Here is a 14,852-nt window from a genome sequence, read left to right on the forward strand (position 1 = left end):
GCACACAGACTCACACACACTCATGCGCACACAGACTCACACACACTCATGCGCACACAGACTCACACACACTCATGCGCACACAGACTCACACACACTCATGCGCACACAGACTCACACACACTCATGCGCACACAGACTCACACACACTCATGCGCACACAGACTCACACACACTCATGCGCACACAGACTCACACACACTCATGCGCACACAGACTCACACACACTCATGCGCACACAGACTCACACACACTCATGCGCACACAGACTCACACACACTCATGCGCACACAGACTCACACACACTCATGCGCACACAGACTCATACACACTCATGTGCACACAGACTCATACACACTCATGTGCACGCAGACTCATACACACTCATGTGCAAACAGACTCATACACACTCATGCACACACAGACTCAAACACACTCATGCACACACAGATACACACCCTCTGCTCCTTGTTCAGGTAGACACGTGTGTAGTAGAGCTGATCATCATCATTATCTCTGTATTTCCACTGCTGAACTAACGTGTAGATCTCTGGAGCATAACCAATAAAACCTTCACACACACACACACACACACATATTTCAACAGCAATTAAAAAACATCCACCCAGTTAATAAGCAGCCTAACAACCTATTGTTGTTGTAATTATCTTTTTATTACTGTTGGTGTTTTTATATAGAACAGTAAAGGCATTAGCACAAAGACACACACCACCAGAGTTGAGGTAGCGCTTGCCGGTATGTACTACAGGATATTTGGAAGCTAGACGCTGATCAGGCCAGCAGAATCCCTCAGCAGAGAAAACAACACGATGGTTAAAGCGAGAAAACTTCCTCAGCAGCTCATCAGGACCAGCTGACAGGATGACATCATAACTGAGGAAAGAAACAAACTTCATCCTCACTTTATGATGCAAGTGTTTATTATTGTGTTCCTGAAGTGGTTTGTATAATAAGTTTGTATAAAGTTACTGTAAGTTCAACTTTAAAAAAACATCACTGATCAAAGCGCCATCTACTGGGCATTATGTCACTTTGCTGCAAAATTTACTGGTGACTTAAATGAATTCATCATCGGCATCTCATACAACTATGTACATAAACTTAATCCTCATCAGTGCTTTATCCTGCTTAGGGTGACACTGATTCCCAAGACAATACTAGAAACACTGGGTCCAGGACAGAACCCTCTTTCTGGGGCAAATCAGAGTAGCCAGTTCACCTAATGGCATCTTACTGAACTACAGGAGGAAAACTAAGAACATAGCGGAAACCACATACATGTGGTAGAGTGTGTAGTGTAGAGTGTGTAGTGTAGTGTAGAGTGTGTAGTGTAGAGTGTGTAGTGTAGAGTGTGTAGTGTATAGTGTAGTGTAGAGTGTGTAGTGTGGTGTAGTGTAGAGTGTGTAGTGTAGAGTAGTGTGTAGTGTAGAGTGTGTAGTGTAGAGTGTGTAGTGTAGAGTGTGTAGTGTGGTGTAGAGTGTGTAGTGTAGTGTAGAGTGTGTAGTGTAGTGTAGAGTGTGTAGTGTAGAGTGTGTAGTGTAGTGTAGAGTGTGTAGTGTAGTGTAGTGTATAGTGTGTAGTGTAGAATGCATAGTGTGTAGTATAGAGTGTGTAGAGTGTGTAGTGTAGTATAGAGTGTGTAGTGTAGAGTGTGTAGTGTAGTATAGAGTGTGTAGTGTAGTATAGAGTGCATAGTGTAGTGTGTGTAGTGTAGTGTGTAGTGTAGTGTGTGTAGTATAGAGTGTGTAGTGTAGAGTAGTATAGAGTGCATAGTGTAGTGTGTGTAGTGTAGAGTGTGTAGAGTGTGTAGTGCATAGTGTAGAGTGCATAGTGTAGTGTGTAGTGTAGTATAGAGTGTGTAGTGTAGTATAGAGTGTGTAGTGTAGTATAGAGTGCATAGTGTAGTGTGTGTAGTGTAGAGTGTGTAGCGTAGTGAGTGTAGTATAGAGTGTGTAGTGTAGAGTGTGTAGTGTAGTATAGAGTGCATAGTGTAGTGTGTGTAGTGTAGAGTGTGTAGTGTGTAGTATAGAGTGCATAGTGTAGAGTGCATAGTGTAGAGTGCATAGTGTAGAGTGTGTAGTGTAGTATAGAGTGCATAGTGTAGAGTGTGTAGAGTGTGTAGTGTAGAATGCATAGTGTGTAGTATAGAGTGTGTAGTGTAGTATAGAGTGTGTAGTGTAGTATAGAGTGCATAGTGTAGTGTGTGTAGTGTAGAGTGTGTAGTGTAGTGTGTGTAGTATAGAGTGTGTAGTGTAGAGTGTGTAGTGTAGTATAGAGTGCATAGTGTAGTGTGTGTAGTGTAGAGTGTAGTGTGTGTAGTGCATAGTGTAGAGTGCATAGTGTAGAGTGTGTAGTGTAGTATAGAGTGCATAGTGTAGTGTGTGTAGTGTAGAGTGTGTAGTATAGAGTGCATAGTGTAGAGTGCATAGTATAGAGTGTGTAGTGTAGCGTGTATAGTGTAGTATAGAGTGCATAGTGTAGAGTATATAGTGTAGTATAGTGTGTAGTGTAGAGTGTGTAGTGTAGTATAGAGTGCATAGTGTAGTGTGTGTAGTGTAGAGTGTGTAGTGTAGTGTGTGTAGTGCATAGTGTAGAGTGCATAGTGTAGAGTGTGTAGTGTAGTATAGAGTGCATAGTGTAGTGTGTGTAGTGTAGAGTGTGTAGTATAGAGTGCATAGTGTAGAGTGCATAGTGTAGTGTGTGTAGTGTAGAGTGTGTAGTGTAGTATAGAGTGCATAGTGTAGAGTGCATAGTGTAGAGTGCATAGTATAGAGTGTGTAGTGTAGTATAGAGTGCATAGTGTAGAGTATATAGTGTAGTGTAGAGTATATAGTGTAGTATAGAGTGTGTAGTGTAGTGAGTGTAGTATAGAGTGTGTAGTGTAGAGTGTGTAGTGCATAGTGTGTAGTGCATAGTGTGTAGTGTAGAGTGTGTAGTGTAGTATAGAGTGCATAGTGTAGTGTGTGTAGTGTAGAGTGTGTAGTGTAGTGTAGTGTGTGTAGTGTAGAGTGCGTAGTGTAGTGTGTGTAGTGTAGAGTGCGTAGTGTAGTGTAGAGTGTGTAGTGTAGAGTGTGTAGTGTGTGTAGTGTAGAGTGTGTAAAATGTAAAACTGTCATTTCAGTAATTTATTCAAAACCTCCCCCCATCCACTCACACCCACCCACCCACACACCCACCCACCCGACCAACCACCCACCCACCCACACACACCTGTCCACAAAGAGGATGACCAGGTCAAGTTTATCTTTGTATTTCTGCATTTCCTTCTTCAGCCAGCGAACCTTCTGTCCTCCTCCAACAGTTTTAGCAACATCACCTCCTCTCCATTCTTCACCAAGACCAAGTACCTACGTGCACACACACGGAGACACGCACGCACGCGCACACACACACAGACAGACACGCACGCACACACAGACAGACACGCACGCACACACACACAGACAGACACGCACGCACACACAGACAGACACGCACGCACGCGCACACACACACAGACAGACACGCACGCACACACAGACAGACAGACACGCACGCACACACACACAGACAGACACGCACGCACACACAGACAGACAGACACGCACGCACACACACACAGACAGACACGCACGCACACACAGACAGACAGACACGCACGCACACACACACAGACAGACACGCACGCACACACAGACAGACAGACACGCACGCACACACACAGACAGACACGCACGCACACACAGACAGACAGACACGCACGCACACACACAGACAGACACGCACGCACACACAGACAGACAGACACGCACGCACACACAGACAGACACGCACGCACACACAGACAGACACGCACGCACACACAGACAGACACGCACGCACACACAGACAGACACGCACACACAGACAGACACGCACGCACACACACAGACAGACACGCACGCACACACAGACAGACACGCACGCACACACAGACACGCACGCACGCACACACAGACAGACAGACACGCACGCACACACACACAGACAGACACGCACGCACACACAGACAGACAGACACGCACGCACACACACACAGACAGACACGCACGCACACACAGACAGACAGACACGCACGCACACACACACAGACAGACACGCACGCACACACACACAGACAGACACGCACGCACACACACACAGACAGACACGCACGCACACACACACAGACAGACACGCACGCACACACAGACAGACAGACACGCACGCACACACAGACAGACACGCACGCACACACAGACAGACACGCACGCACACACAGACAGACACGCACGCACACACACACAGACAGACACGCACGCACACACAGACAGACAGACACGCACGCACACACACACAGACAGACACGCACGCACACACACACAGACAGACACGCACGCACACACAGACAGACAGACACGCACGCACACACACACAGACAGACACGCACGCACACACAGACAGACAGACACGCACGCACACACAGACAGACAGACACGCACGCACACACAGACAGAGACACGCACGCACACACAGACAGAGACACGCACGCACACACAGACAGAGACACGCACGCACACACAGACAGACACGCACGCACACACAGACAGACACGCACGCACACACAGACAGACACGCACGCACACACAGACAGACACGCACGCACACACAGACAGACACGCACGCACACACAGACAGACACGCACGCACACACAGACAGACACGCACGCACACACAGACAGACACGCACGCACACACAGACAGACACGCACGCACACACAGACAGACACGCACGCACACACAGACAGACACGCACGCACGCACAGACAGACACGCACGCACGCACAGACAGACACGCACGCACGCACAGACAGACACGCACGCACGCACAGACAGACACGCACGCACGCACAGACAGACACGCACGCACGCACAGACAGACACGCACGCACGCACAGACAGACACGCACGCACGCACAGACAGACACGCACGCACGCACAGACAGACACGCACAGACAGACACGCACGCACGCACAGACAGACACGCACGCACGCACAGACAGACACACACAGACAGACACGCACGCACACACAGACAGGCACGCACACACAGACAGGCACGCACGCACACAGACAGGCAGGCACGCACACAGACAGGCAGGCACACACACAGACAGGCAGGCACACACACAGACAGGCAGGCACACACACAGACAGACACGCGCACACACAGACAGACACGCGCACACACAGACAGACACGCACACACACACACAGACAGACACGCACACACACACACAGACAGACACGCACACACACAGACAGACACGCACACACACAGACAGACACGCACACACACAGACAGACACGCACACACACAGACAGACACGCACACACACAGACAGACACGCACACACACAGACAGACACGCACACACACAGACAGACACGCACACACACAGACAGACACGCACACACACACACACACAGACACACACACACACACACACACAGACACACACACAGACACACACACAGACACACACACAGACACACACTGATTATACATGATTTCCTGTAAATGTGAGTGTGTTGAACTGTGCTGTGTGGCTGACAGCACAAAATTCTTTCAGTCCTATTTTATTCTTTTGCTTTGTAAACATTTATTTGACTCCTCACATTTACATAAAAACATCAAATTCTAAATAGATTTAAGAGAATATTATCTATAATAAATAATCACAGCACTGGTGTGAAACATCATTCACTCATAAAAAAACAAATAATGGATGAATAAATTGTCTAACAAAACAGATTGTGATCACAGAGATGAGGAATCGCTAATATAAGTGCTGGTCTGGAGACATTCATGTGTAAGTAACACCCAGTAAAACACACAAAGACAGAAAACACACATTTCAGTCGCACAACTGAATGATTCTAAAGAACTTTTTTGTCAGACAACACCTAAAGTTTTTCCTGAGGTTGCTGTGGATACTAAAGATGTGGAAGCTAATAACTAATCATTATAGAGCAGAAAACACATTAACACAAATTCTACAGACTTAAAGCTCAAAGCCTAAGAATTGACTCTCATACAAACTTTTGACGTCACAGAATAGAGTTACAGAAGTGTACTGAGGAGGAGTTCCCTTCTGTGACAGTGATGATGGAGTAAAGGAGGAGTAAAGGAGGAGTGATGGAGAGAAAGAGAGATGATGAAGTGGGAGAAGACAAACCTTCACAGTGTAGTTGAATTCTTGAGCTGTTCTCATGAATCTCTTAAAGCCATCTGTTTCTTCAGTTGCAGCGGTGATAACCAGCAGATCATCTACACACACACACACACACACACACACGCGCGCGCGGGGACATACATTTCATTTTGGAGTTTTGATAAATAAACACCTGTCTTTCATGCACATGCTACAGAACATTACCCAGAAATCTAGATTCAATTCTAAAACTAAATTACACTGTTAACCTTCTGGCTCACTGGTTAAATGTAACAGGCGCACGAACACACACACACACACACACACACACACACACACACACACACACACACACACACACACACAATCTCTCTATCACACACACAATCTCTCTTTCACACACACCACATACACACACAATCTTTCTCTCACTCTCACATACACATACACACACACAATCTCTCTATCACACACAATCTCTCGCTCACACACACCACATACACACACAATCTTTCTCTCACTCTCTCTCTCTCACTCTCACACACACACACACACACACACACACACACACACACACACACACACACACACACACACACACACCTGTGAGAGTCGAATGCCGTCCAGTTATAATGTTACCTGCTTTAGCTCGAGCTTCCTCCGTTACTGACTGCAGCAGCAGGACCATGTAAACCGGGAGGAACCGAACCTCCATCCTCACTCTTCCCTCTTACACACACACACACACACACACACACACACAGATGTGTCACGCAGGTAAATAAGGACATTAAACTCCGAAGGAAGTGTTGGGGGAAAAAACACAAAGAGGGAGCGCAAAAGGACACATCCTACTTCCGGCCCTAAAACCAATCACAGCAAAGAGAGATGGGAATGTCGAAAGCTCAGCCAATCAGAGTCGGACAAATTCGGTTTCCTTTTTCCTCCTAAAAATTCTCTGTCCCGAAGCTACAGAAAGTTCTCGAGAGCTGAAAGAGTCCCCGGTGTGCCACGTGTTAACGGCGTCACACACACACGCCCCTGTACACGGCGTCACACACACACACACACACACACACACACACACACACACACACACACACACGCCCACGCCCACGCCCCTGTACACGGCGTCACACACACACACACACACACACACACGCCCCTGTACACGGCGTCACACACACACACACGCCCCTGTACGCTTTTTATCTGTAGACAGCAGGCCAGTGCTGGGTTTCTCACTTTAATTCTCTGATCTGGTAGTTTATTGATACGACTGTAGTTTATCTGTACTGTTGACTGTAGTTTATCTGCACTGTTGACTGTAGTTTATCTGCACTGTTGACTGTAGTTTATCTGCACTGTTGACTGTAGTTTATCTGCACTGTTGACTGTAGTTTATCTGTACTGTTGACTGTAGTTTATCTGTACTGTTGACTGTAGTTTATCTGTACTGTTGACTGTAGTTTATCTGCACTGTTGACTGTAGTTTATCTGCACTGCTGGCTGTAGTTTATCTGCACTGTTGACTGTAGTTTATCTGCACTGTTGACTGTAGTTTATCTGCACTGTTGACTGTAGTTTATCTGTACTGTTGACTGTAGTTTATCTGTACTGCTGGCTGTAGTTTATCTGCACTGTTGACTGTAGTTTATCTGTACTGCTGGCTGTAGTTTATCTGCACTGTTGACTGTAGTTTATCTGTACTGTTGACTGTAGTTTATCTGCACTGTTGACTGTAGTTTATCTGTACTGTTGACAAGTTTATCTGTACTGCTGGCTGTAGTTTATCTGTACTGCTGGCTGTAGTTTATCTGTACTGCTGGCTGTAGTTTATCTGTACTGTTGACTGTAGTTTATCTGCACTGTTGACTGTAGTTTATCTGTACTGTTGACAAGTTTATCTGTACTGTTGACTGTAGTTTATCTCTACTGCTGGCTGTAGTTTATCTGTACTGCTGGCTGTAGTTTATCTGTACTGTTGACTGTAGTTTATCTGCACTGTTGACTGTAGTTTATCTGTACTGTTGACTGTAGTTTATCTGTACTGCTGGCTGTAGTTTATCTGTACTGTTGACTGTAGTTTATCTGCACTGTTGACTGTAGTTTATCTGTACTGCTGGCTGTAGTTTATCTGTACTGCTGCCAATGCTGGTAACTCAAGTATTAAACTATTTTGGTTTAACTGTCAATAGTGAGCATCAAAGGATCAAGAAAGTGAGGAAAAGGAACCAAACAAACCACTTCTACTAATAAAAAAAAATAGCAAACAAATAAATATAAAATAAAGACTATAATAATGAGGTCTCTCTCTCTCAGAGAAGACAAAATTTGGAGATTATCAAGGCTGTTTAAACAGACCAGAACTGAAACAGAGGTCAAGACCCATCACATCCTCTAGTGTATTAGATAAGAGTGGGGAAGACAATATGCAATGCACTCCAGAGAGCAGGTAGTTTTGGAATGTAGTCTATGATTAAGTTTGTGGGAATTTTGTTACTGTAATAACGCCAGACTAAATCCAGACTAAATGATAAATGTGAGTTTTTAGGATTTATACTATTCTTTGGCTAAATTGACTATTTTCCATGCTCCCTGGGTGGGAGGGGCATATTCTCTGTCCACTGTCAATCACAGCAACACTAGCCAGTCACAGGCATCTGTGAGTTTGTGTAAGTGGAGGAGGGTAGATGTAGCTGTACTCTGAGTGTGTTGTGTTGTGGACCTGTGTAGAGGAAGCATGTGATAGCCTTTGTCCTCCCTGGATGATGTCATATCAAAGGGGAGAGCTTGCTGGTGAATCATTGAAAACATACAAATACCTAAATAAGATTTATAATTCATTTGGTGGGCCTGACGTGGGCCGTAGGTGTGAAACAGAGCTCTAGCTAGGAATCAGACATGCAACGAAAGTGGAAAAATATGTGTGTAATCACTGAGCATATCTCTTGTATTGCCCTATCTATAAAATCAAATACCGTTTTATTGTTGATTGTTTAATTATAGCCATGATTTCAATAGATATTTATTGGTGAATCGTGATTTTGCTGAATGCTGTTTACTTTTATAGTCACCACCAGAGCATGAATTTCTGACAGCTTGAATATTTTAACATTTACAACATTAACATTAGCAATTTTTTTAAACATCATATTTACAGGTTTTCTTTTCAAATCCAGGGTTAGGGTCTGATTTCATTTCACACATCTTTAACTGTTTGACTGTTTTAACAAAGTAAACATGCTGTGTGCAAATACACACACACACACAGCTCAAAGTACAGATCCAGTGCATACATACATGTACACAAGCACACTGCACTAGATCATATGATTCTCACGCAGAGGTAAGTGAAGGTGATCAGTATTTAAGTGGAGATTTTTTAGAGATTTTGGTTTTACATTTTTTCATGAGGAAACAGTTAACCGCATGTATATCCTTCATACTACTACTATGTATTATGATCAGAAATAGTAGTATTGGACAGACACAGATACACACAAAAATTCACCTGCTGTTATTTAAACAAAAATTAACAGATTGCGTTTACTGATATAATCAAAATGTTTGGCTTGACTATTGCATGTGTATGGATTTTTTTGTGTGTAGCTCTAATGATGAGAGACACTTCAGTAACATATCATGAAGATTGTGATGACCTCGACACCAGAGACAACACTGCCTTCTGGAGGAAAGGTTGTGTGTGTGTGTGTTTTCAAATTTCAAGATTAATTTTATTGTCTTGTGCATAAAGGGTGCTTTGGGCATCTATATACAGTGAAATTTTTGTGCTCCAGCTCTATACTCCTACCAGACACCATGCAAAAATGACAAATAGCTCTTAAATAGTACAAAAAGTGCAAACTCTGACCACAGACAAATCAAACAAGCATTGAAGGATTACTCTTAGCAAGGAAAATAATAGTAAACTGTAAACAATGTATGAGGTCAAAATGTGTTGTAGTAGGAAATATACACACAGTACAGGGAGAGTCAGATATCAGTTATATCTGTCTATCTGTAAATGTAAGTGATACATGATAAAGTGCACTGTATGGAAGGTAGAGTGGGTTGTGTTTATACTTCAATCAGTCAAGATTCAAGAAGAAGCTGTTCTGCAGCCTGCTGGAGTGGATCTGATACTGTGACACTGTCTGCCTGATGCTAGCATCAAGAGTAATCCATGTCTCAGGTGGCTGTGTGTCTAAATATAATATTTGGCATAACTCTGTGTGTGTGTGTTAGATGGCTTTAGTGTGATGGCAGCTTCCCCTAATCGCTCTCGATGGTGTGTGAGTGTGTTCACTATTTTGGCTATTCTGCTTTTGGCAATCATCATCTCCATCTCTCTAACCAGTAAGTCTCTCTCTCACACACACACATGCACACACACACACCCATCTGCTCACACCTGTGTGTATGTGTGTGTTGTTTGTGTAGAGACGCATGTGGACAGGAGGATCTCAGCTACAGAAAGTGATGTGAAGAATTTGAGTCAGTCTTTAGTGTCACTTATAAACAAGGTCCAGCAGCTGGAAAACCATGGTGAGACAACAGAGACCCACACATATATATAGAAAAAAACCTAAGTGATGTGAGTAGCTTCTCATTGGAAAAGTCGATGCTATTTCAAAAGGGTCAATTATTGGCCTGCATCAAGCAAAGAAAACAATGGAGATTGCTGAAGCTACTAAAACTGTGTTAAAAACTGTCCACATTAATAAAACCTGGAAGGATAGGGAACATAAAGATTGAGCTGTGGAGCAATGGAAAAAGTTGATGTGTTCTGCTGAAGCCAAATTTATTCTGTTCCAGAGTTGTGGGTGCATAAGGGTAAAAAGAGACTCAGATGAAGTGATGGACCCATCAAGCCTGTGTGGCCAGTGTTATGACCTTGGGTTGCTTCAGTTAATCAGGTTTAGGTTTAGCACCATTATATGCCCCAAAAATGTGAATATACTGAATGACCATGATAACACGATGACAGTGCTAGGATTCATTGGGCCTTAACCCCATTGTGAATCATTGGGATGTGCTGGAGTGACTCTCCCATTATCAATACAAGATCTTGGCTAGCGGTAAATGCAACTGGATGGAAATAAATGTTGTCATTGCCTAAGCTTATTGAAATGATGCCATATTAAAAGAGTGCTTTAATTAAAGCAGAAGGTGATCCAACAACGGAGCACTGGCAGAGACCTCTACAATGACCTTTAGCAGGCTACTGGTGTGCTAACCAAACTGTTAGAAACAGACTCCATGAAGGGGGCATGAGGGTCTGACATCCTCTAGTGGGACACAGCCAGCGCTGTGCAGCTCTACTGCCATTTGCAGGAGAAACACTCGAATTAGCAGGTTCTTCAAAGCACTTTTGTAAAGGCGTCTGCCAAATGCAGCAAAAGTAAATGTAGGTCCACCATTGGTGCCCCAATCTCTTCAGCGATGAGTGTAGGTTTACACATGTGACAGACATGAAAGGGTATGGAGATGTCTCGAGGAACGTTATGCTGCCTTCTACATCATCCAGCATGTCCATTTTGGCGGTGGGTCAGTGATGGTCTGGGGATAAGTATCCAGACGGGTGTCGCCCAGACCTCCATATGCTAGACAATGGTATGGTATCGTACTGCTGTTAGGTATAACTTCACTTACGGTTTACTGCATACCTTATGCTGGTGCAGTGGAGCTGGGTTCCTTGGTGCATGACCATGCCTGGCCTCATGTAGCCAGAGTGCGTAGGCTTTTTTTGGATTACGAAGACATTGAAGCCATTGGCTGGTGCTCATGTTCCCCAGAGCTGAATCCAGTTGAGAAACTCTGGGATGATGTGTATCAGAGCTTCTATAGCTGTTAAATATCACCACAGACTAGCCGAGAGCTCACTGATTCCCTGATCCAGGTCTGGGAGAAGATCCCCAGGACACCATCTGCAATTTCATCAGGAGCATGCTCAGACATTGTGAGGCATGCATACAGGCACATGGGGGCCAAACACACTACTGACTTACATTATAATTTGCCATGTTAAAATTCATGTAAGTTATCAGCCTGTAATTTAATTGTTTTACTTTTTGAAGTACTTTTTTTATCGATTTTGTATCCAGTACTCAAAGGGTTGATGGTTTTGGTGTCCATTATCCATTCTTACATCATTTTTTTCTCAAAAAATTACACAACGTGTCTAAATAAAGATTTTCAACTTTAATATTTTGTTTCTTGAGATCCAATGTGTGACTTAAGTGTTTAATTTTATTTTTCCCTTATATTGTGTGTATGCTAGGAGCTGAGGTTGTACGGAGTGTTAATAAGGTTAGACTTAGCTTGTCCAGTCTGCAAACTCAGGCCCAAAACTGTAAGTAGATTTCAATCAATCCATTAATACAACAATAAGATAACTTCTCAAGTGTGTGTGTCTGTGTGTTAGTCTTCACTAAGTTGGACAACATGCAGGAAACTGTGACTCATCTGAAATGTCGCTTCGACACTCTCCAAAACAACAGTGAGTGAAAATGAGCATAATTAATTCTGAGCATTTAAATCTTAAACACTACCACAAAGCCAGTGTTTACCCTATATGCTAAACCCTCTAGCCTAAAGACTCCACCCTATACTCTGTACTGTGCACCTTATAGCCCATAACCCTAAACCCTAACACTCATCACTAATCACTCATCATTTAACACTCACTCACACTTAGTGATTACTGAGTTATCTGCTTTAAGATGAAGAACTGTGTGTGTGTTTGTTTGTAGACACCCAGCATCAGTGTTGTCCAGCAGATTGGACGCTTTTCTTTTCACAATGTTATTATTTTTCTGATTATGGAAAGTCATGGAATGAAGCTCGAGATGTGTGTGTGAACATGAAAGCAGAACTTCTGATCCTGAAGAGCAAAACGGAGAAGGTTAATGTTCCTTGTCAAAATGCTATGCTAATACCTCTCTTTTAGCTAAAATAAATTGGCTTCTCTGAGAACGACAGAGACATAACAATAGCAATCATAACTAGAACGTACATTTCCTGAAGAAAATGTGAATGGTGCTTGCACGTGGCAAATCCCGGAGGCTAGTCGAGACAAGCATGTGACGTCATCTGAATACTCTTGAGGAAGTTTTGCTCATTGTGCTGAGTGTTTTGATATGTCACATGTCCATGTTGTACTAATTTTTTATTTTCACGTGACATCACGTGACGTCATCAAAATACACGTGAAGAAGTTCAACTCATTGTTCTGAGTGTTTTGATATGTCACATGTCCATGTTGTAAAATTTTTTGATTTTGCATATTTTGGGGGCGGGGCTGCGGCACAACCGGAAGGCCAGTCGGTACACCAATTTAAAAGTTTGTTCAGAGTATCACCCTAAAGGAGCTGGCCGAGTTTGGTGTAGATAGTTTGAAAGCTTGCCGAGTTATAAACCTCCAAAGTTTATAATGGGAGTCTATGGGGAAAAAAGGCCACTTTGAGACCCGGTACCGGAAGTACCGGTACTCGGATCGCTTAGAAAAGTCAGTCTCCTCAATGAGCTGGTCGATTTGACACGTCATTCATGGGTGTAGGACAAAAGCTGCGGGACAAGTTACGCGCCGAAGTTTTGTCCAGCACAATAGTAATAATGTTGCTTTGCAAGCACCATTAATAAACAAAAAATTATAATTAAAAAGCAAAATAAATTAAAACAGTTCACAATGTGACTGTGACATTTTATAAAGCTGTTGTGATGTATTACTTTACTATTGTACGGTCAGAAACTATTTCTTATTAAGTTAGCTCCGTGTGTGTGTTTGTGTGTAGGAGTTTGTGATAAAGTACACCAGGCCTTTTTATTACTGGCTTGGTCTCAGTGATGAGAGAACAGGAGAGTGGGAGTGGCTAGATGGAACACGGTACCAGATGGACAGCAGGTGAGCGTGTGTTTGTTATTTAAAAGAAGTTTATCTAAGTGCCAAATTATTTATGAATGACACATCACTTGTGTGTGTGTGTGTGTACATAGTGAATGGATGCCTGGTCAGCCTGATAACTGGCGCTTACATGGTTTGGGTGGAGGAGAAGACTGTGCTCACTTCCACAGTGATGGACGATATAATGATGATCATTGCTCCCGAAATTACCGTTTCGTCTGTAAATCACATGCAAACACATTGTGATAATAAGAGTCACAACACAGTCGTTCACTATGAATAGCAATTAGCTAAGGCTAAAAGTTAATAAAAACCGCTGATATAAAATTTTACTGCAGTTCCACAATTGATTGCAGTAAGACCAAGGTTTTGATTTACTTTAAAATCAGATTCATTGGTGATTGGTCTGCCAAATGCTGTAAATGTAAATGCGATTGTGTTAATGTTTTAAAAATTCATTTTGAAATATGGTTCTATTCTTTATGCTTATCATGTCAGCATTCAAATTAATTGTACAAAATTGTGTATATCACAGAAGGCTAAATACTAGTTTGTTCAAGACGCTCCTACTTTTCAGCTTCATTTCTGGATAGAGAGAGACATGTCTTTCATGATTTCTGCCTCATTATTTCTGATGAAGAAATTGTCTGTGTGTAAATGAATATCTTCAGCTTAATAAACGAACCTGATGGATATGTTCAAACAAAAAAATT

At 43.3% G+C, this 14,852-nt stretch overlaps 2 protein-coding genes across 2 annotated transcripts in view; one reads left to right on the forward strand and one right to left on the reverse strand.

Annotated features, from left to right (window-relative positions):
* Nucleotides 1-7,196, reverse strand: part of plod3 (procollagen-lysine, 2-oxoglutarate 5-dioxygenase 3) — a 17,515-nt gene extending 10,319 nt beyond the window's left edge. The window contains exons 1-5 of the mRNA XM_060895000.1: nt 6,873-7,196; nt 6,258-6,349; nt 3,232-3,368; nt 731-894; nt 459-571 (exon numbers count right to left, since the gene is read on the reverse strand). Of these exons, the coding sequence (XP_060750983.1) occupies nt 459-571; nt 731-894; nt 3,232-3,368; nt 6,258-6,349; nt 6,873-6,948 (582 nt within the window). The 5' untranslated portion in view covers nt 6,949-7,196. The remainder of the gene's footprint in view (nt 1-458; nt 572-730; nt 895-3,231; nt 3,369-6,257; nt 6,350-6,872) is intronic.
* A 2,617-nt stretch (nt 7,197-9,813) lies between these two features.
* Nucleotides 9,814-14,841, forward strand: asgr1a (asialoglycoprotein receptor 1a). The gene is made up of 8 exons (XM_060894879.1): nt 9,814-9,932; nt 10,482-10,592; nt 10,677-10,781; nt 12,517-12,588; nt 12,661-12,735; nt 12,989-13,140; nt 14,030-14,139; nt 14,232-14,841. The coding sequence occupies exons 1-8, from the start codon at nt 9,851-9,853 to the stop codon at nt 14,383-14,385; spliced, it is 861 nt and encodes a 286-aa protein (XP_060750862.1). The 5' UTR covers nt 9,814-9,850; the 3' UTR covers nt 14,386-14,841.
* The last annotated feature ends 11 nt before the right edge of the window (nt 14,842-14,852 follow it).

Source organism: Tachysurus vachellii, chromosome 19 (assembly GCF_030014155.1).
Source record: "Tachysurus vachellii isolate PV-2020 chromosome 19, HZAU_Pvac_v1, whole genome shotgun sequence".
Lineage (NCBI taxonomy): Eukaryota > Metazoa > Chordata > Actinopteri > Siluriformes > Bagridae > Tachysurus > Tachysurus vachellii.

Coding starts and splice junctions, on each gene's coding strand:
- asgr1a (XM_060894879.1), top strand. CDS start 9,851: ATGATGAGAGACACTTCAGTAACATATCATGAAGATTGTGATGACCTC. Junction 13,141..14,029: donor TGAAGAGCAAAACGGAGAAG/GTTAATGTTCCT, acceptor GTTTGTGTGTAG/GAGTTTGTGATAAAGTACAC. Junction 14,140..14,231: donor CGGTACCAGATGGACAGCAG/GTGAGCGTGTGT, acceptor GTGTGTACATAG/TGAATGGATGCCTGGTCAGC.